At 50.9% G+C, this 20,804-nt stretch overlaps 10 protein-coding genes across 10 annotated transcripts; 3 read left to right on the plus strand and 7 right to left on the minus strand.

Annotated features, from left to right (window-relative positions):
- Positions 1–317: 317 nt before the first annotated feature.
- On the minus strand, positions 318–2,000 carry N7481_004197 (putative aromatic-L-amino-acid decarboxylase; the record flags this gene model as incomplete). Its single annotated transcript, XM_057263416.1, has 3 exons — positions 318–894; positions 961–1,879; positions 1,952–2,000. The coding sequence occupies 3 exons, from the start codon at positions 1,998–2,000 to the stop codon at positions 318–320; spliced, it is 1,545 nt and encodes a 514-aa protein (XP_057125077.1).
- Positions 2,001–2,522: 522 nt separating this feature from the next.
- Positions 2,523–4,096, minus strand: N7481_004198 (flavin monoamine oxidase family protein; the record flags this gene model as incomplete). The annotated part of the gene is made up of 2 exons (XM_057263417.1): positions 2,523–3,596; positions 3,653–4,096. The coding sequence occupies 2 exons, from the start codon at positions 4,094–4,096 to the stop codon at positions 2,523–2,525; spliced, it is 1,518 nt and encodes a 505-aa protein (XP_057125078.1).
- A 584-nt stretch (positions 4,097–4,680) lies between these two features.
- N7481_004199 (diacylglycerol/polyprenol kinase family protein) lies at positions 4,681–5,556 on the minus strand (the record flags this gene model as incomplete). The annotated part of the gene is made up of 1 exon (XM_057263418.1): positions 4,681–5,556. One exon carries the CDS (start codon positions 5,554–5,556, stop codon positions 4,681–4,683), a length of 876 nt encoding a protein of 291 aa, XP_057125079.1.
- A 700-nt stretch (positions 5,557–6,256) lies between these two features.
- spb4 (ATP-dependent RNA helicase SPB4) lies at positions 6,257–8,309 on the plus strand (the record flags this gene model as incomplete). The annotated part of the gene is made up of 3 exons (XM_057263419.1): positions 6,257–6,552; positions 6,612–7,118; positions 7,178–8,309. The coding sequence occupies 3 exons, from the start codon at positions 6,257–6,259 to the stop codon at positions 8,307–8,309; spliced, it is 1,935 nt and encodes a 644-aa protein (XP_057125080.1).
- A 530-nt stretch (positions 8,310–8,839) lies between these two features.
- Positions 8,840–12,445, minus strand: N7481_004201 (uncharacterized protein; the record flags this gene model as incomplete). Its single annotated transcript, XM_057263420.1, has 6 exons — positions 8,840–9,783; positions 9,908–10,582; positions 10,636–10,804; positions 10,857–11,590; positions 11,967–12,183; positions 12,236–12,445. The coding sequence occupies 6 exons, from the start codon at positions 12,443–12,445 to the stop codon at positions 8,840–8,842; spliced, it is 2,949 nt and encodes a 982-aa protein (XP_057125081.1).
- A 736-nt stretch (positions 12,446–13,181) lies between these two features.
- N7481_004202 (mitochondrial 37S ribosomal protein uS15m) lies at positions 13,182–14,167 on the minus strand (the record flags this gene model as incomplete). The annotated part of the gene is made up of 3 exons (XM_057263421.1): positions 13,182–13,814; positions 13,858–14,045; positions 14,122–14,167. 3 exons carry the CDS (start codon positions 14,165–14,167, stop codon positions 13,182–13,184), a joined length of 867 nt encoding a protein of 288 aa, XP_057125082.1.
- A 362-nt stretch (positions 14,168–14,529) lies between these two features.
- On the plus strand, positions 14,530–15,540 carry rps0 (40S ribosomal protein uS2; the record flags this gene model as incomplete). The annotated part of the gene is made up of 2 exons (XM_057263422.1): positions 14,530–14,699; positions 14,790–15,540. The coding sequence occupies 2 exons, from the start codon at positions 14,530–14,532 to the stop codon at positions 15,538–15,540; spliced, it is 921 nt and encodes a 306-aa protein (XP_057125083.1).
- An 832-nt stretch (positions 15,541–16,372) lies between these two features.
- Positions 16,373–17,217, minus strand: N7481_004204 (Rho family protein; the record flags this gene model as incomplete). The annotated part of the gene is made up of 4 exons (XM_057263423.1): positions 16,373–16,534; positions 16,592–16,711; positions 16,773–17,019; positions 17,138–17,217. The coding sequence occupies 4 exons, from the start codon at positions 17,215–17,217 to the stop codon at positions 16,373–16,375; spliced, it is 609 nt and encodes a 202-aa protein (XP_057125084.1).
- A 622-nt stretch (positions 17,218–17,839) lies between these two features.
- Positions 17,840–19,660, plus strand: N7481_004205 (pseudouridine synthase DEG1; the record flags this gene model as incomplete). The annotated part of the gene is made up of 1 exon (XM_057263424.1): positions 17,840–19,660. The coding sequence occupies one exon, from the start codon at positions 17,840–17,842 to the stop codon at positions 19,658–19,660; it is 1,821 nt and encodes a 606-aa protein (XP_057125085.1).
- Positions 19,661–19,870: 210 nt separating this feature from the next.
- N7481_004206 (PIG-H family GPI synthesis protein) lies at positions 19,871–20,557 on the minus strand (the record flags this gene model as incomplete). The annotated part of the gene is made up of 3 exons (XM_057263425.1): positions 19,871–20,127; positions 20,189–20,344; positions 20,482–20,557. Coding segments are annotated over 3 exons (489 nt in total), but the record flags the coding sequence as incomplete, so codon positions are not given.
- Positions 20,558–20,804: the final 247 nt, after the last annotated feature.

Raw genomic sequence — 20,804 nt, forward strand, 5'->3', positions numbered from 1 at the left:
GCAAAAAGGTGAGGTGCAGCTCGGAACGCGGAATTTAAGGCCGAGGTCTCCGTATCAGTTCCGATTGGTCGAGATTAGGTGATGGGTGGGGCCATCTAGAATTAACGGAGACAGCCCCTATTTAGCCCGGATAGAATCAATTTTAAGTTGAGAACGTAGTAACAGATACTTATAAATTTAGAAATAGGAATAAATTCGATTGGAGGAGCTTGGAAGACAATGTATGTGCAAAGAAACCTTGGAATTGGCATGGCTATCTCTATTTGTGCTTTTGTATGTATCATCTTATTTACCTATTGAACTAGAGAATAATCACTCTAGTTTTCCTGCCGAAGTACTTCCTCGGTTGTACGAACAATAACGTCGAAGGCATTGCGAACATACTTCTCCTCAGCCATGGGGTTGGTGCTGACAACCCGAATGACATAGACACCATCAATCACGGTAGAAGTGATGAATATCTCACCCCTAGAGTTGACAAGCTCATACACCTTTTTGGTCAGACTATCAGACTCCTTGTCCCTCTTGCACAACGCAATCTTGCCGTTTGTTTCATGGGAATTGTTGGACGTAGCCTGGGGGTTCTTCACGCGGAATACAGTCAAGCCGAATGCCGGTTTTGTGACAATCTCAAAGAGGTCAGACCGTCCACGAATCAGATCCGCGAAGATATCACCAAGGCCCATTGTCTTGCGAATGTATGCCTTCATACCATTGAGGCCGTAGCTGCGCACCACAAACCAAATCTTGAGGGCGCGGAATCGACGACCCAAAGAGAAAGACCAATTGCGATAGTCAATCACGGCTCCCGAGTCCGAATAAGCGTTGCGAAGGTATGCTGGCGTCATATCAAATGCGTCGGTTAGATCAACCCGGTTTCGAACAAAAAGAAGACTATAGTGCAGTTAGCTTGATGAAGTTGCAAGTCGATCAGCCTGGGATACAGTTCAAGTAGCATACCTCGCGTCAAAGTTGACTAAAAGCCACTTGTGCATGTTCATATTGAAGCTGTCAACACCCTCCGCAAAACTCTTCGCAATATGACTACACTCCTCCGTGATCAGAGAAGCGCCAGCATAGGCAGCATCGACGTGGACCCAAATTCGTTGCCATTCAGGCTTCTCTCTCAATAAAGCTAGGATCTCAGCGTACCGATCCATGCTGCAGGAGTTTGTGGTTCCGAGGGTCATTGTCAAATGATAGGGAATGAGTCCGCTCTCTTCACACTTCTCCAAGACTTTTCGGAGGCGTGGCGCAGTCATCTCCATGTTGTCTGCCAGCTGGGTCTGCACACTGCGGAAACGAGTACCAGCAATCAATGCGCCCTTCGCAGCACTGCTGTGTGTCTGGTCGCTAGCAATGGCAACCAGCTTTCCCTGGTGCTCGATTTTTCGGTCCTCATATTCTGGAGTATCTTCCTCCATGCCATCCCCCAGTGCCAGTTCGCGTGCTCGTCTTTCTCTGGCAGCGGTAATAACAGTGGCAATGGCATCGCTAGCACTGTTTTGGATGACGCCTCCACCTTTAGAGGAGCTCAAAAAGCACTCAGGAAGACCGAAGGCTTTTGCCATCCAGTCCATGACGATAGTTTCCAGTTCCGTACATGCCGGAGAGCAAAGCCAATTAAAAGCGGGGGCATTGAATGTAGCAGAGTACATCTCACCCAAAATACTGGGGTAGGTCACTCCTGCCGGGAAATATGCCATGAAGTTTGGGGACTGCCAATGAGTCAAGCCAGGCTTGATCTTGGAGTCAATGTCATTTTGGATGGCAGCCCATTCCTCCGGCTCGTCAGGGGGGGTTCTCTGGTACGAGTGAACGAAGATATCCTGGTTCCACAGTTGGCAGGACTCTCTTTTCAGGCATAGAATCAAAGTGGCTGATGACTATACACAAATTTGTGAGACAGAGCACGATAAAGTAGTCTTTCAGGGGTTAGAAGTGAACATACTGTCATCAATGGCAGAATGCGCAGCTGCCCGAAACTGTGACTGATCCATGTTGGAATTGCGGGGATGTCTCCGTTTGCTGCACGTTGGGTAATCTGACACCTCACGATAACTGCAGGTCGTTCAATCGACAATATTGGATAATGCAATTCCTATCGAAAATGGAATATGAGTAGAGTAAAAGTGAAGGGTGCTCGGCTGTCAAGTTGCGATAAAATAAATACAGGTATCGGAACAGAATAAATTGTTCCCGTGGATGAAATGCGCTCGGATGGGGCATTCCGAGGCCGAGTGAACCAAACATCGGCGTTGCCCCAACATTAAATTTGCCGAGGGAACTTGAAGGAAACAATTTATGAGTTGCAGGAATGGGAGATAATATGCGTGATTTCCATTTCCATTATTATAACAATTCTCTTGGTTCGATTATCCTGCTCTATCTCTGTATTTCAAGTTGATTACCTAGAATGAATAGAAACCAAATCCATGATATTTACACTTAGAACCTTGGAATTATTGCATCTTAAAAACTAGACTTATTATCAATGGTGCCAATTTAATAACATAAATATATTACAACTTTGAAGTGAAAACAAACTCGTGCTGATGCACCACTGCTTTCAGCTCTTGATCAATAACCCTTGACACTCTCCCACCATCTTCGATTGCCCCATCAATAAACCCTCTCCAACCATAGGAAGAGTCAGAACTAGCAAATAGAATATTCCCATGCCTCTCACGTAGGGACTGTAGATATTTGGTCGTCATTCCTGGTCGAAGCCACTCCCAAGCACCACGGGCAAATTCATCTTCATGCCAATTGTGAAAAACCAGCCTTTTCACTCGCATACCAGGATGAAATGCCTCAAAGGCCTTTTTTGTCGTCTCCACATCTGTCTGTGGGCTCAGGTGTACATGGGGTAGCGAGCTACCAAATGCAACAAGATGAGTGTTGCCTACCGGAGTGGTTCCGTCTCCAAAAGTGTAGGTCAACTTCCCATCTGGATAATTCGTGGCACCCAGTGATCGCATTTCAGGGTTTGCTACCTCTGCATGACACTTGACAACCTGATTGGCATGCCCAATCAAGGACGCTTCAGTCTTCAGGGCCGGTAAAGCTGGCACAAAATTGATGGTGTGTAGAACATTCAGTGGAATAGTGCACACAATGCGCCTGGCTCTGAAAGTAGATCCGTCTCTGCTCGTAACTTCAACCAAATCTCCATTGTCATTCACTGTGTCCACAGCAATTGAAAAGCTGTAATCGACCTTTCCTGTGCCCCGAGCTTCGTCGAAGATGTGTCTTGCGAGTGCTGATTGACCACATCTTAACTTGTAGGTCAACCCAATCGCCATGAAATCGGCATAGTTGTAGTTCATCAATGCCCACCACCGCAGCAGCTCAAAAAATGATGCTTCGTCCCATTTTGCACCGTGCGTTATGGCCAGGAACCCTTCGAACATGTTCTTTTCAAGGGGTGTCAACTGAGAAGCGACTTGGGCCATTCGGTCAGCCATTGACATCTTATCGTAAGAAAGAACACCTTCCATATTGAATTCGATATCGTGTGGGTATGGAATGATAGAACGAGCGAATTGACCGTCGACATTTATGAACTTCTTGAATGCCGACTCAATCACCTCGTCCTAAGTTGCCACTCAGTTAGCAAGGGGTAATTCAATTAGAACGAAGGAGAACCTACCTCTTCATCATGTGAAATATGAAGCATTTCTCCGTTCAGCTTGACAGTGACTCGCGCACCACCCTCCACATTCTTCCTAGGCGAGACTTCCAGTTGTCCCGTCAGATCATATCGTCGCAGCTCGTTCCAGACGAAGGGCTGATTCCAATGCACCCAAGTACCGCCCATTTCATAGGGGTATCCGTCGATATTTGAAGACCATGAACGACCTCCAATCCGATCACGAGCCTCCAATAGTAAGACTTGATTGTCGGCAAGCGCGAGATTGCGCGAGGCCGTTAGTCCAGCATAACCGCCTCCAATAACTAACACATCATAAACCTTCTCTTTGCTGCAATGAGAGGATGGCTGTATAAGGCCCAAAGTAGGCACGCCTGCGACAAGGCCAGTTTCTTCGGTCCATTGGAAGCCATCACGGCTAGATTTAAGTGAGGAATCGTGCATGATCGGCAGCAGTTCTAGAGTAGAGAAGACAGTCTTCCCTCAGTGATCAAGTATTTCTTTATCCCATTATCTAATACTATTTATACTCCTGGTGACCTTGGAAATGCTTGGTGGGCCATTGTTTAGTTACCAGCCTCTAATCGGGATCGGATCGCCAGTTCCGAGCGCCGACCGAGCTTCCGTTCGATCGAGCCCTAGCTTGGCATTCCCTGGTAATCATATCTCTTGTCGTATGACTGCCGCGGTTAATGGGAAAGTACATGCGAAGAGATTATTCGGCAAATATCGGGAGAGCAATCGTCTGGGCCTACTAGTCACATTCAAGTTTTGGGTTCGTGGTTCAAATATTTTCTTTCTCTAGCTGAGAAAACGATTAATCACAAGGGGATAACAATATTTATAGTGTGGCGAAACTACATCGACTGTTCGCCCTGTCTAAGCCAGCATTCGAATCCGATGCAATACCATGCCCGAGAAAGCTAAACATCCAATCATGTAAGCATGCAACGCCAATACATGAGAAGAGATATGCCTGCTGCGCCATAAAGGGGGAAAATATAATAAAAAGAAGGAATATGCTGTATTTAGCCAAATACTTTGAGGAATCCCCAAAGTCCCAGCCCACTCAGAACTGGGATGGTCAGGTTGTCGTCCCAGCCCCACAGATCAATGAACTCGCTGCCAGCAGCCACAACACCAGACACGACGCTCATCGCGCCAAGGGCCAGTGGGCCAGTGATGACACCAGCGGATGAGGGCTCCATGCCAATGAGACCTCGAACACAGTCGGGAAGCAAATTCAGACGGCCTGTGAACATAAATGCGTCTTGCGGGTCGTTGGGGAAAGCTCCCATGTAGGGAACGAACCAGCCCCAGAATGAGGCAGCAGTGGCAACGCCAACAGCCCAGGCAGCCAGAGTTCCAGCCAAGCTCTTTCCAGGTCGAAGGCGAGGAGTGTAGCGACCGTAAAGGCGTCCAAATGTAGATGCGGCAGTGTCACACCAGCTGAGAAGAAGCACGCCCATGACACCAACGTCCTTGGGAAAGAAACGCAGGACGGCGTATGCTCCGAGGAGATACCAAATCACGCCATTGTAACCAGAGACCTCGGTCTCACGCATAAGAGCGCCCATGCAGCGGATGTAAAGTTTGTTAACCTTCTCCGAGCGATGACGGACAATATCAGTCACTGCGATCGGGACAAGAGCAGAAAATAACACGGGGGTAATCTGCAGTGTCTGAACCCCGCGGCTATACAGACCCAGGGTCAGGAAGCCGATTGACACGTGGAGAAGTTTGCGGGGGATTTCATGGCGGTGAATGAAGTTGCGATAGCGGGAGTGTAAAGGAATGAGACCAAGCGGTGATGGTGATCGTGATATATCGCGCGCGCCATCTGGAAGCTTGGGCGATAAAAAGCCATTGGAGGCTTTACCGTTGGGCGGCGAGGCTGGGATCATGGGGTTGGACCGACGCTGCCGCGTTGACCGACTAGGGGTAGATTCAGGTGGACTACGAGATCTCCCTGATCCCGAACTCTCTTCTGAAACCCCCGAAAGGTTCTGTCGGCGAGCTGCTGAGCGTGTTGTGGGCGCAAGATATCCATCACGTGCGTCAGATCTGTCGGAGAGGGAGGGTGAGGGAGAGATGACTCGGGGGGGTCTCCGGAACGGTATTTGGCGTCGAAGGCATATTGGACGATCGTACGGCGAATGGTGGAAGTGCCGGGGTATGAATGAGGCCAAGCAATGGCCGAGCACACGGATTCACGGTGTCGCTAGTAAGACTGCCACAGGGTATCAATGATCTTCCTAACGACGGAATGATGGGCGATCGTTCTGGGCACCCGCGCAAGGTCGATCAGGGACAATAGGTGTTGAAACACAGAGAATAATTGTAGCGCATTATTGAGTGCGCAAGAAAGGGGAAGATAACGCCCGAGAATGAACGAGGCAGTGTTAGGCGCGAAGTTTGTTAAAAAAGAAAGGGCAGTCATCCGGCAGTGCCGCGGCCAGGAAGAGTTCGGGGCCGGGGTTATGGGTCACGTGTGGGTCTTATCGATAACAATTTGCATTCTTGGCGGGTTTTTTTTTCTGCGGAGATGGAGATCTCGATCAACGTTTCCAATGCCCTTGAACTTCATATCAAACTAGGGTGAAAATGGTCCCAAAGCCGAAGCAAAAGCCCACCACGTCGTCCCGGACATGGGATGGCCTCAACCCTCCACTGTCGCAATGGGGTCTCGACGCCGTATCCTCTATGGGCTTCACCCGCATGACCCCAGTTCAGGCCTCGGCCATTCCGCTATTCATGGCGCACAAGGATGTGGTTGTGGAGGCTGTTACTGGTAGTGGAAAGACTCTATCCTTCCTAATCCCCGTGGTGGAAAAGCTTCTTCGCCTTGATGAGCCTCTTAAAAAGCACCATATTGGAGCAATCATTATCTCCCCAACAAGGTAAGCTCCGGCGCGATTGGTGAAAAGATACTCCTTGCTAATTCTTATTCTTTTCTTAGAGAACTTGCGTCGCAGATCTACCAAGTCCTTTTATCACTACTCGAATTCCACCCCGCATCTGCGGCGGCGATTAATCCACCCGAAGGAGATGCGCCTCGTCCCAAATCCTCATCTTCCACCTTAAAAGTGGTCCCCCAGCTCTTGCTAGGCGGTACAACAACCCCTGCGGAGGATCTCAGTTCATTCCTCAAGCGATCACCGAACGTTTTGGTTTCCACCCCGGGAAGACTCCTCGAACTGTTGTCGTCGCCCCATGTACACTGTCCGCAGTCATCGTTCGAAATGCTGGTCCTTGATGAGGCGGACAGACTTCTAGATCTCGGCTTTAAGGATGATCTTCAGAGGATTCTCCGCCATCTGCCCAAGCAGCGAAGGACGGGTCTTTTTAGTGCCAGTATCAGCGAAGCAGTTGACCAAATCGTCCGTGTGGGTCTCCGGAATCCTGTCAAAGTAGCTGTCAAGGTCAGGGGCGGCTCCGGAGTTGAAGACAAGCGCACACCAGCAAGGTATGTTGATCGTGACTATTCAGCATTATTCAATTTCCCAGTTCTGACATTGCTATCAGTCTGCAAATGACTTACCTGACAACACCCCCGGCGCATAAATACTCTATCCTGAAACAAATCCTCTCAACCGTCCAACCGACACCCCAGAAGACAATCTTCTTTGTTTCAACATGCTCAAGTGTTGATTATCTTACGATGATGCTTCCGCTAATCTTGGGAGACGAGTTTTCACTCGTTCCGCTTCATGGCAAACATGCTTCCAACGTGCGCCAAAAGAACTTTACTCGCTTCACCACCGCCACCACCCCCTCCATCCTTCTTACGACCGATGTCGCCTCTCGAGGTCTAGATATTCCATCCGTTGACTTGGTCGTGCAAATCGATCCTCCATCTGACCCGAAAACTTTCATCCACCGATGCGGTCGTGCCGGGCGTGCCGGGCGCCGAGGTCTGAGTATCGTCCTCCTTCACCCGGGACGGGAAGAAGACTATGTTTCATTCCTCGAGGTTCGCAAGACCCCAGTAGCTCCCTATAATCTCCCTATTCCTTCGGACGATGATGCTGCCGCTGCAACGGAAGCCGTCCGCAAGATTATGCGACAAGACCGCAATCATCACGATAAGGGCCAAAAGGCATTCGTTAGCTGGCTCCGAAGTTATAGCAAGCACCAGGCAAGCAGCATCTTCCGAGTCGCAGATCTTGACTGGGAAGCCCTCGGCAAGGCATGGGGTCTGCTCAAGTTGCCCAAGATGCCCGAGCTACGCAGTTTTACTGGAGATCGCACATTGGGCGTTAGTCTAGACTGGGATAACTTTACCTACAAGGATAAGCAGAAAGAGAAGCGGCGCAAGGAGATGATGGAAGAATATGCGCAAGCCCAGGCCCAGGCCCAAACCCAGGGTACCCAGGAGGACTCCCGAAAGCGACGTGCGGTTGAGAATTCCTCTTGGAGTCAAAACCAAGAGGCACGAGATAAGAAGTTCAAACGCAGAGAGGCCAAGAAGTCACGAAAGGAGTTGGAGAGATGGGAACAGCTGCCAGAGGAGGAGAAGCAAAAGGCGCGTGAGACAGAGCGCATGGTTGAGGATATTAGGGCAAAGAATGAACAGGAACGACAGGCAAGAATCGCAGCGAAGGAAGATGCTCCAAATGCAAATGGCAATGGGGAAGAATTTACAGGTTTCGATTAAACAATTACAATATCCACAATGAATTGATTACGTCCCAAAACCATGTCCATCTAATTCTCATTTTAAGAAAGAGAAGTCTATTGAATTTGAAACAATTAATAAAACCCGCCACAAATGATAAGAATGCAACTTCTCAGGTGTCATCAGTCATGAAGTAAATCAGCGCACAAATACTCAATACAAATTCTTTTGATGGTACATGCAAGCGCACAAGAGCCCCAGCCCAAAATCGAGTCAATTATTGGAGTCGTGAATCCCATGCAGACATGTCAACGGGAGCACCGTCAGGCTTGCTCATGGATGTCGCGAGCACAGTCCGCATCGCATTCAAATCTATCTCTCGCTGAACCGGATCATTCCAGGCTTCGTCCGCAATGGCGATATCCTCATCAGTGAGATCGACTCCATGGGAGCGAATCTGATCGATGAGACTGATCTTCGATGGCCATCTCAGCTGGCGCAAGTCCCCACTGGGGCATTGCCTGTAGAGCCAATCGGCGTCGGCTTCTCTCTCTATGTCCTCAAGGGTGTCAAAAAAGCGTGGGGGGGTTCTCGGGTTCTGGGTAGCTCTCAGGTGCTGGCTCGTTCTCGGGTGCTGGCTGGTTATCAGATGCTGGCTGCGGAACGGGTTCTTGGCGATCGAAAACAGGAGGGGCAATGTCGGCCTGGGAAAAGGGCGAGGTACGAGTCATGCTGGAAGAGAAGCGGTGAGCTTCACGCAGACGACTCGGGGTCTTCGGTTTGAATTGTTCAGCCTTGGTGCGAGCGCGGGTCAACGGCGATTCATCGTCCGAGTCGGAAACTGTGGCTGCAACTTGATCATCAGCGAGTGTACCGTCTGGGTTGAAATTCACAACGACGTCTGGAGATTCGTCCAAAGGGTCAGACGTAAGGGGGATTGAGGTTTCATTGTTGCCTGTCGCATTTCTGATGCCTTCTCCCGTGTAATAGAGGGGGAGAAGATCATCTTCACCAGAAATTTGAGAGGAACCTAGCAATGTCGAGTTGGTAGGATCTTCACTTTGGTTGTTGATCGTTCCAGGGGCTCGTCTCATAGGTGGGTGTTCGCGCTCTTCGCGCTCTCTGCGACGCCTTCGATTCCACATGGCAAAAATATAAGCGTTGGACATACCGTTGACAATGCTGGGGCCGGGATCCCTTGCCTCGGCGGGCTCGGCTTGTGTGGGCCAGTTCGTCATGTCACGAGACACGGAATTCGAGACTTGAGTAGGAAGGTCAGTATCTGAGACGTCCATCATTTCAATATCTGAAGAGCTGTAAGGCACTTCAAATGTCCCGTGTGGATTCGGGAAGAAACCTGGAACTCGAGTGATCTCCTGCGAAATCCTTGTGGGGGAAGACGGAGGGGAAGAACTGTAGGGGACTTCGAATGTTCCATGTGGATTCGGGACGAAACCTGGACCTCGAGTAATCCCCTCTGGAATCCTTGGGGGGGGAGGATGGAGGTGAAGAACTGTGAGGGAGTTCGAATATTCCATGTTGATTCGGGGTGGCAGTCTGAGAGGCCCGCTGCGTAATTCTTGGGGGGCGAAGGGGTGGGAAATAGTATGAAAATGATCCTGGGACCTGGTACTCACCAGCGGTATCGGAACTGGGATCCAGGTGCACAGCATTCGAATCTGTGGCGGTTTGGGCCTCGGCGTGAGCCTCGGCCTCTTCTAGCAAACGACTGGATTCGATCGTCTCCAGAGGGGTTGTTTCATATGTATGCCGGCGGTTTGGTTGGAATCCAGGCTGTTGTGAAGGTGATGAAGCTCCAGCGCGAACTTTCGTGGATGAACGGTGAGTAGAACGGCGATTGGGCCACTTTGGTTGATCAACGCGGATTTTTTTAGCGGAAGGTGCACCAGCTTCGACATGTTCTTCCTCCTCGGCTTTGCGCTTTTGCTCCTCGGCCTGGCGCTTTTCCTCTTCGGCATACTCTTCCTCAGTGAAGACAAAAAAGTCATCGTCCATACCGTAGCTACTTCCCTTCGGGTTTGGAATATCAGTCGGGGACACCTCACGCTTACGCTTTTCAGATGTGCTTTGGTCAGAGTCTTTTTTGGAATCCTGTTTGGAATCCTGTTTGGAATCCTTCCTCCCGTAGCAACGGGCTTTGAGCTCGGGGTCAAGTCCGCTTGAGTAAAGAGAGTATGAGCGAGTCGGTCTAGGGGTGAGTACATGACGGTTTGAGGGTTTCAAATCAGTTTGCGGCGGAGCAGACAAATTTGACGGAGATGGAGACAACATGGCATTCGCCGTTTGAGCACCTAAGATATCGATATTAGCATTGGATCTAGCAATGCGAAGCATGAGTACTTACCAGGGCTTTGTGCCTCAGTCGGCTGATTGCCAGCATATCGATCACGAATATTCGTCCATCGTCGAGAGATATTATTAAATGCCCATCTCACGATACCAGGAGAAGCAGGTGGGTTCTCTGTAAGGGACTCTGCACCGGCTGTCGGAATGTTCTCTGTCGTAAAAGCATCCTGGTTCAAATGAGCAGTGCGAGCTGCAGGGGCGGTCATGGGAGTACCAGACTGTGCGGTCTGGGGGGGTTGTTGGGTTAGCAGTCATAGCCACGTCTCCATCAGTTTCATTCTGGGACAAAAGCTCGGGTAGGCGGTACAGAGTCCGGTCGATACGGCCGCTGGCCTCAGTGCGACGACGACGAGAGATAGCGGCGTAAGATGATCGGGTTCGGCGGATCGGGGTAGTCTTGAAGGCCTTTTCTACCCGGTTGTGCTTCGAGGGACTATTCGAAGGGCTCATAATGTGGTAGGCTGGTTGTTTGTCTTTGCGAAATTGGCGTTTGGGTCCGATGGGGCCCCATTTTGTACCTGTGCGGGAAGGAGCTTTGATCAGCATTTGGTCCAGATTGGAATATCGCCATTCGAATTCTTCCTCGGCAACTGGGCTTCGAGGGCAACGGGAAGGTGTGAAGAAACAAGCAACTTTTCGCAAGGCCCGAGAAAGACAAGATCTGACACCTTTACGACCAGGAACCACGCGGTGGGTCGAGACATGTGGGCTGCCAAAAGGAGCCACATGCTCGTCAGAACGAGGCTCAAGTCCGGATGGTTCATGCTGTAGCTCCAGCGGATGAATATCAGAACCGTCGGAACTTGAGCCTCGTTCCGACGCCCGGTGAGTGGTTTCCTGGGGCAATATGAAAGGTCCAGGCGCAGGATCACGACCTGCAGCGAACCCAGCGAACCAGGGAGCCCCTGGTACGAGGCGAAGCCGAGGTACACGCTGCAAAGAATACTCAGGTCCTGGTGGGCATACGTCAGGTTCCGAGGAACCGCGCTCAAGTTGGAGGGGCCGAGTGACAGGGGAGTCGGAAACCATGATTGAATCAGAGAACGAAGTGACGAGGGAGTAGAATGAAACGGGGGAAAATTCCCGAGTCGATGGAGAAACAGCGGCCGGTATTTCAACGAAATCAGGGTCCTCGATAAAGAAAAAGGGAGACAGAACCGGCGCATCAGGGGATGAGGGGATGAGAAGAGGAGACAGTCGCTCGGGGGTGAGTCCATAGGGAGAAGATTGGGAAAATCTTCGGGGAACGGGCGCGAGACCAATGGAAGGAGATCGGGAAAGCACAGATCCGATGGGAGAATCTCGAGAAAAAAAAGTCATGCAACTCACTATTGGCGGCAGTATCGGGTATTTCGTCGTCGTCGTTTGTTTCGACAGAAGGGAGCACGGAAGTAGGTTGTTCAAACGAGTTGACGGCGGGCTCTACGGCTTCCGCTTCCGCGTCCTGGCATGGGCCTGTCGGCCCACCATTGACAGCAGATTCTCCGGTCAATGCAGAATCTTGGTGTTCGATCTCAACAGCTTCTCTGGTTGACGGACGGCCGGGCTTGTGAAGCTAATTAGCTGCCAGATCTACTCGAGGTTTCATATTCACTTACCTTTTTGCCCTTGGCAACCTTGGTAGAGCCCTTCTTTCGGCCACGAGCCTTTGAGGTCTTAGGAGCAGGGGCAGCCTCGGCAGGCTGGGAGACCTGTGGCTCCTGTGGCTGGGCAGAGGCACTTCGAGTGGTACGGCGGCGGCGGGTGATGGGGTTGTCGTCGAGCGACAGATAGGAGCTCGGGGAGAGCGGCTTGGAGCGGGTGCGCATGATGACGCGCCGGATACAGGCAGAGTGAAATTTGGACGAAAGTCGAGAGGTGTGTGTGAAAGAATGGTTCGATCGCAATGCAAGAGGAACTCAGACTGTAAGTCTAGGAGCAAGTGAATCGAAACGCGTAGGAAAGGTGGTGAGAGAAGAGAAGAGAAGGAAGAGACGAAGGTGGTGTTGTTGTTTTGTGTTTAGGCAGCGTTGCCGTGACAAGACGTGTTGGTGTACTCCAGAAGCGGAAGGGGCAACGGGGATGTTACTTTCGCTCTGGAGGGAAGGTGCGATCGCTGCGCGGAAAGCTGGTGTGGTTAGCCCGGGCTGCTTCCGATGGTTGACATGCGTTTTCTTGACTCGGGCAGAGGCAGAATATTTACCTTCTTGACCGCCTGGGATGTGGAGTGGATCCTGAGGCAGAAATCCATTCAGCAGTATACTCCGCAGTATACTCCGTACTAGTAATGCTACTTAGTAGGAAGTAATACAAGCACATCTGGAACATTCAACTAGGTAGTTATGAAGCGAGAAGAATAATATGAGTAATGAATACAATGCTACTATTTGTACATATAATACCGGCCATTGGGACAAGAACTTCAGGCTCAGACCGAAAGGGGATTCGTCTTCTCCAACCTCCGGTGTCAAATCCGCATCCAAGGAAACACGCTGAACGGTCTAGTCAAAATACAGGGGTATGATAAGTCTGAGAAATCATCCCCGAACAAGGTAGTAGAACACTCTACAGGCAAATCTCTCCCTTCCATGCGGCCTCGGAAAGACCCAACGTGCCCATCAAGTTTTGCCATCTAGGTCCACCACGCTCCTTCCTACGGATATACTGAAGAAGCTTCTGTCGCTTGTGGACAAGGATCTGAAGGTTGCGGCGGTTGTGTTTATCCTTGTTGGAGGACTGCAGGTGTCGAGAGAGGTTCATAATCTTGGCCGTCAGGATAGCTGCCTGAACCTCGGGGGAGCCGGTGTCGGGTCCAACACGAGGAACTTTCTCAAGGTGGTTGGTCGCGGACTCTTCTTGCACACTGGCAGGCTTGGGTGGTAAAACCGTATCGGTGCTGTGTCGACCAAATTGTTCAATACATTTTTGGACGATGAGGCGGAGGCGATCTTTGGTATTGCCATTGTTGAGGTTCACAATGCGCTGAATAGCCTCCTCTGCATTGTGGTGTTGTTGCTGATGCAACTCGGTGATTTCCTTCTCGGCTTGAGGGTCTGCGGTATCGCGATCCGGGTTCTGGAGCGGCTCGGTCAAGTCCTTGGAGAATTGAAACGCCCCACTCAATTCATCGGACTTGAGGTAGTAGTTGAGGTCGGAGCTTGAGGGGGGTTTGGGTGCCATTCTGAATGGCTTGGATTTCTTGAATGAAAGGTGTCGGTTGACTTTCCACGGGGTCACCGACTGAGGCCTCCCGCTCAGCCTGGATGTCCTTTTGGCGGGAGATGTTGGCCGCCTTGCGTTGACGCGCCTGGGAGGCTCGGAAGAAGTCTGTGGTTTTCTGTTGAGGCTTGGACTTGGTGGAGGCTGCCCTCACGGTAGACCTGGTTGCGTGTGACAAAGACACCAGCGGGCTCTGGCCGGAGATGGAACCTGCGACAAAAGTTGATCAGAATCAGAATCAGAATGCAAGACCGAGATACTGGGTAGTTAAAAATCGCAATCGTACCGGTCAGGGCCTTCACTGAAGGCTGGAAAAATAGACGTGGAGGCATTTTGAGCAGGTGCGGTTCAATGGCTCTCCAAACGGTCTGCAGTTTGAAGTTCTTCGCGCTCCCAGCTTTTGGGCCGGGAAATCCTGCGGACCGAAGCAATCACGCTAGTCCGCATTGATGGTAATATTCAAGCCTCATGTATCAGGCATTAATATGTTGATGCCTTAGAGATACCCGCGAAAGCTGGATGACTAATATCCGCTGCCCTAGCCCTAACAGCTCTCAAGCCCACATTTAGCGAAATTCGCCCGAACCGCCCGCGAGGTTTTTGTGACTCCGCCTTTGAATCTTTTTCCTCTATCACCACGACAAGAGCCAGACGATTGATCTTTTCCCCTTCGTCAATCAATCAATCGCCCAACATGGCCCCCTCCCAGCTCCCCCCGGTTTTCAACCCTACCGCGCAGGACATTGAGATGCTCCTTGCTGCTCAGTGCCACCTTGGTTCCAAGAACCTTCAGGTGCACATGGAGCCCTACCTCTGGAAGACCCGTGCCGACGGTGTCAACGTCCTGAACATTGGCAAGACCTGGTATGCAACAACAAGACCCCGGGGATGCGTGTTGGATAATGCAAGGAAAACTTTGCGACAAAGATTCTAATCAGTGTTGCGATGGAACAGGGAGAAGATCGTCCTGGCCGCCCGTATCATCGCCGCCATTGACAACCCCGCCGATGTCTGTGTCGTCTCTGCCCGTCCCTACGGTCAGCGTGCCGTCCTGAAGTTCGCCCACCACACCGGTGCCACCGCCATTGCTGGTCGTTTCACCCCCGGTAACTTCACCAACTACATCACCCGCTCTTTCAAGGAGCCCCGCCTCATCATCGTGACCGACCCTCGCACCGATGCCCAGGCCATCAAGGAGGCCTCCTTCGTCAACATCCCCGTCATTGCCCTCTGCGACACTGACTCCCCCACCGACTTCGTCGATGTTGCCATCCCCACCAACAACAAGGGTCGTCACTCCATCGGTCTCGTCTGGTGGATGCTCGCCCGTGAGATCCTCCGTCTCCGCGGTACCCTCGCTACCCGCGAGACCGAGTGGGACTCCGTTGTCGACCTGTACTTCTACCGCGACCCTGAGGCCGAGGAGAACAAGGAGGTCGCCGAGGAGGCCAAGGCCCCGGGTGCTGATGAGATTGGCGCTGGTGCCGTCGAGTCCGGCTTCGCTGGTGACAACTGGGATGTTAACGCTCCCGGTGCCGGTGCCCCTGGCACTGCCTTCGCTGCCGCTTCCGCCGCTGTTGGTGCTACCAGCTGGGAGGCTGATGGTGCTGACTGGGCTGCCAGCTCCACCCAGCAGAACACCGAGTGGGCTGCTGAGACCACCCAGGCCGCTGCCACCACCGCTACCACCGAGACCAAGTGGTAAATTCGCTAGGCGGTAACTTTGGATGGTGTTGAAAGGGGGAAAGTGTGATATCAACCCAAAAAGCCATGGCGATCTGGGATGATTGTGACGATTCCTAATGCCCTTTGGGTCACAGGGAAAAAAGGAAAATGCTCTTGTTTGTTCTTTCGACGCATCCATTGACAACAATGGAATCGAATTATCTCCCGAACCCCCCCCTTGACATGTCTATCCTAGTTTCTGTTCAAGTGTTCAAAAACAAAAAGAACTGAAAAACAGCAAAAGAAAAAAGAGCTTTTCACCGGGAAACTTCCAGTCTTTTTTTTGCATCAGTGGTCTCATTTACCAGCACTCTTCATGATTTTCTTGTTTTCGCATCCGGGAGGGATAGCGACGTCAAATATTGACTGGCGCTTATGAGGGAAAGAGATCCAGTCACGGATATGTGACTGGGGGAAAGCCCTGTGCTGTCAATCTACAAGGTGGACTTAATCGTTACCTTGGTTTCTCCCTGTATGTATCATCTAGTATTCGGAAAAAGGTGTGCTCGGTATTTCAAGTCCTGCGTAGAGCATGTAGTGTAACTGGCTGCTATATCAGAGACATCAAAACGGTTAGTCTGGAGGTACTAGTAAATCACGGCCCACACATCTCTGTAAGATCTATGGATGTCATGGATCCTGTGTGATCTCGGTCCCAAATTGCTGTAAAGTAAATAGTAGCGCGGGCAAATGGAGTTTTATTCAGATAACATTCTGTATATGCAAACGCCGGACTATCAAGTAACCATTATTCCGAATCCACAGCCGTCGGCCTTGGGCCAAGTTGTTCCTTTTCAGTTTCGCATGAACCCTCAAAGAATACTACAACCCCCATCAGTTTGGCCACCTTTTGTTGTGGTTGCCATCCCGGCCATCCGGGCCAGATCTTCAAATGTTTCAGCAAGGAGCTCGCCTGTCACAGCCGAACACTCGGCATATCTATCGCAGCGGAGCTCCTGAGCAATTCGATATGCCTTCGCGAGATCGTTAGTTTGGGCGCCGTCTTATATATTCTCTTTGTCTGAACGTACCTCTTGCGGGTAGATGATACCCTCCCCTTCGGTCCGCAGATCTCGTTTCAATCCCAGCAACATCACGGGGATGCGCTCACCATGACCATGTTGAAAATGTCGCGTTATTTCATCTCGCCACTGTCAGTCAAGTATATTAGCTTTTTGAGGGGAAACCGATATTTTTAACAGGTTTGGTTACCGCTTTAAGCCCACCTAGTGTATTGCGGTTGGAGATATCAAATGCTACGACGACCACGTCTGGCTGAAGGGACGTCCAGTGCTGGTTAGGACTCGCAGTGTCATAGAGCTCTAGAGTGAATTTCTTCTTTGCAAAGCGAATATCATAGATAAACGGCTGGTCACTATCGCGTAAAGTCTCGGGGAGGCTAGTATCTGTTGCCGCCCCGGTTTGTGATGGCGCAGGCCGCTTGCCACTCTTGAGACGTCTGTTCAACAATCAGCCCTAGAGTCAGCATCCATTTCCTCACAGGCAGCGTTTGTGAATGTAAGGGCAAATATCTCCCTCTGAGAACACAGGCGCCGTAGATTGGAGTCATGACTCACGACAAGAAGGTAGATTTTCCACATTCAGCGTCACCCACGAGTAGCAACGTTACCCTCTCATCAGTTTCTATGTCGGACATCCTATCACTTTTATCTGCTCTTTATATTCAGGAGGCTACCTGAGTAGTATTCTAAGAGTTCACAAGATAAAATGAGATTATGGCGGGGGGTAATGAGATGTTAATTCCAAGTTATCATATCCAACTGTCGGCCCGCAGATCAAAGATTGGCATGGATGTACACCGATATATAAACTTGGCCTGGGGCACACTGGCAGTTGTCAAGGTTTATGATTGACCACGAAATCAGGCGACACCACCAATACCACAGATTATACCAGTAAAACTAGTTTCAAACCAATATAGAGCCCTTCAAGGTTAGTTTGCTACTTCAATTGAATATATCAAAGTCGAAAACCACCCAATACATGCTCGCCGCAAAATACACGGCGGTTGGTAGGAGCATTTACAGTACAATACAGTAAATATTACGACAAATACCAGATCCTCCGCGGACATTAAATTTCTCCAGTTGCGGCCCAGTAAAACTCCACCCCAAGCGAGACAAATTTCTCTTCAGATCACCAGAGGTGGTATGTGGAGTAAATCAGTCAGATTGTCTTCGCAGGGTACTTTCATTAAACACGCCATCAAGTCACAAGCGCGCTCAATGACCCAGAACCGTTCGCTCACGCTTCAAAATATGGCGGTCGCCAGTGCCGAGGGGCAGCCCGACTACACGACCTGGTCCAATTCGAACTTGATCAGTCGGATCACAGAGCTTGAGCGACAGCTACATTCACAAAATACGCAGTATACGATTCCCCCGACACAAGAGTCGTCACGCGCGCCCGTCGCAGAAGGCATCTACGAGCCTGCCATTCCGGCTCCTCCATCCTCCGCCCAACCGAACAAGAAGAGAGCCCATTCCCCCGATGACATTGTCAACACACCTGCGCCACCATCCCAGACAGTCAAAGAGTCTCGCGGGTTTGATCCTTCCAAGTACAATACCCGATTTATTGCGCTTAAATTCGCATACCTTGGACAGCAGTACAATGGCCTCGAACACACGAATGGGAACGTTACACCACTTCCTACGATTGAAGAGATCTTGTGGAAAGCCATGCGACGAACACGTTTGATCCTTCCCGAGACGAGCTCTTCCGACGAGCCGAATGATATCCAGCCGCGGGAGCTACGCCCATATTGTATTCATTGGGATGGGTGTGACTACTCGAAGGCGGGCAGGACTGATCGCGGAGTCAGTGCGTTTGGACAAGTTATTGGAGTGCGAGTCCGCAGTGCTAGACCCAAGCTCGCGCCCAAGACTACAGAGCAGGAGGCGGAGAATAATGGCATGCAGGTGGAGCAGCCCACCGATCAGGATTGGGACGATGTCGCCGATGAACTTGAATATGTATCGATTTTGAACAGAGTTCTACCAGGTGATATCCGGGTTCTTGCTTGGTGTCCCAACCCTCCACCTGAATTCGATGCTCGCTTTTCCTGCCGCGAACGCAGATACCGGTACTTCTTCACCCAGCCGGCTTTCTCTCCTACCCCGGGAGCATTTGGGTTTGAAAATCGGGCTCAAGATGGCCAGGGACCCCGCGAGAAGCTACGCGAGGGTTGGTTAGATATCGAAGCTATGCGCGAAGCAGCCAAGTCCTTCGAAGGTACCCACGATTTCCGGAACTTCTGCAAGCTGGACACGAGCAAGCAAATCAAAAATTTTGAGCGAATGATTTTTCGCTCTGACATTGAGCGTGTCGACCCCAAGACCAATCCTTTGGGATATGTGACCCGCCCTGGATTTCAAGCGCAAGAGGACTCTCCACAGGATGTAGACATGGTTTCTTCAGACCTGTCTGCGGAGGCGCCTCCCCATGTGTATTCATTTACCCTGTACGGCTCTGCCTTCCTCTGGCACCAAGTTCGGCATATGGTCGCAATATTGTTCCTGGTCGGACAGGGACTTGAAGCCCCATCAATCGTCGCAGACTTGTTGGACGTGGAAAAGACCCCACGGAAACCTTCATATGAGATGGCATCTGACGCCCCGCTGGTACTGTGGGACTGCATATTCCCCGACGAAAGTTCCGGCAGCCGAGATGACGCCCTGAACTGGCTGTACGCTGGTGACCCACGACATAACAAGAACCGCAGCCCCAAGAGCGATAGCAAGTTCGGCATGAAGGGAGTAGTCGATGGACTATGGGCCGTTTGGAGACAACGCAAGATGGATGAAATTTTGGCTGGTGCCCTGCTGGATTTGACTGTTGGTCAAGGTGGCCAGAGTCTGATAGAGCACATTGATATCAAGCATGGAACCGGTAAGAAGCAAAACCGAGGCGCCAAGATCTGGCAGGGGTCTGATGACACTCGCACGGGTGGTAAATATGTTCCTGTCATGAAGAAAACCAGGAACGAGCCTGTGGAGGTTCAGAATGCCAAGTGGTTGGCATCAAAGGAGCGCAAAATGGCGGCCAAGGAAGCGGCGGAACAGAGCGCGTCCCTGTAAGATCGTGGCACATACTCATTTGGATATAGATCATTCCTAGCAAGAAAAATGCACAATTCGCATCATCCGTGCAAGGCTAAATTCTGAGGTGCTGGCAAACCTCAACGTGACCTGAACGTAGAATATATTCTATCATGATTTTGCATCATAAAGACAACGCCGAGAACCCCTCCACACTTCTTCTAGAATTTCCCGCTTCGGTAGTAATTGCTAAACACCCGCATCGTTAGCCTGAGTACAACACAATGAGAACGTAGGTCCTACCGGAAAGACCACCAGAACATCTGGCTCGCCTTCTACAATCACTGCCAGATAGAAGCGGACCTCGAATCCCTTGAAGGCTTCATGAATGACAATGTCTTGAATCTGTGTGGTTGGAATGAATCTTGTCGCAGCCGAAGAAAGGTAGGTCGAGGAGGATGTTGAGGTCTGGATGCCAAAGCCTCGGATAACGAGAAGTGATTCCTCTAGATGATTGCATTAGTCAATACATTGGTAGAAGCTTCCTGATTCATTCTTTTGACATACCGGTGTATCCTCTCTTGAATACCCCATAGATCACTAATACGCTGACCACCGCCATTGCCCACGGATTGTATCTGTCGACTAGGCTGCACAAATGAGCTCCAAATGGACTGGACCAAATGGCCTGCCATTGGGCCAAGTTTTCACCCTGGAGTAAAACTAAATTTCGAAGTCGTGCTGTGAGGCCAAGGACAACACAGCAAAAGAGGAGTGCGCGCAGGAGGATTTGGATTCCAAACAGGATCTTTGCGGGGGGAGCTGGAGCGCGGTGACGCGTTGGAGACGGTGAAGCTGACGGTCGTCGGCGACGGCCGCTGGACTCTTAAGCGGCCGGGCATTGTAATGTCGGGGAACCACGGTGATGCGCGTATACACTGGCAGTGATAGTAGTTAGAACGAGACCGAAGCGCTGCCCCGTCCTGCGCGAAGCTCAAATCGGAGACAGATATAGGCTAGCCTAATTTGGAGACAAAGCCTGAGGCTTGAAACATCCAGGGTGTTTCTCACGTGAGCTGGGTTGCCAAAGTTAGCTTCCCACTGAATCAATCATCGTTGTCCCAAGTGTTGCTTTAGGGCCCACCTTTTGTTCTGCTACTATTCTATTCGTTGCCCGCTGTGT

The sequence above is a fragment of the Penicillium waksmanii genome, assembly GCF_028829765.1.
Source record: "Penicillium waksmanii strain IBT 27052 chromosome Unknown utg000004l:1.0-5674109.0:1.0-5678898.0, whole genome shotgun sequence".
NCBI lineage: Eukaryota > Fungi > Ascomycota > Eurotiomycetes > Eurotiales > Aspergillaceae > Penicillium > Penicillium waksmanii.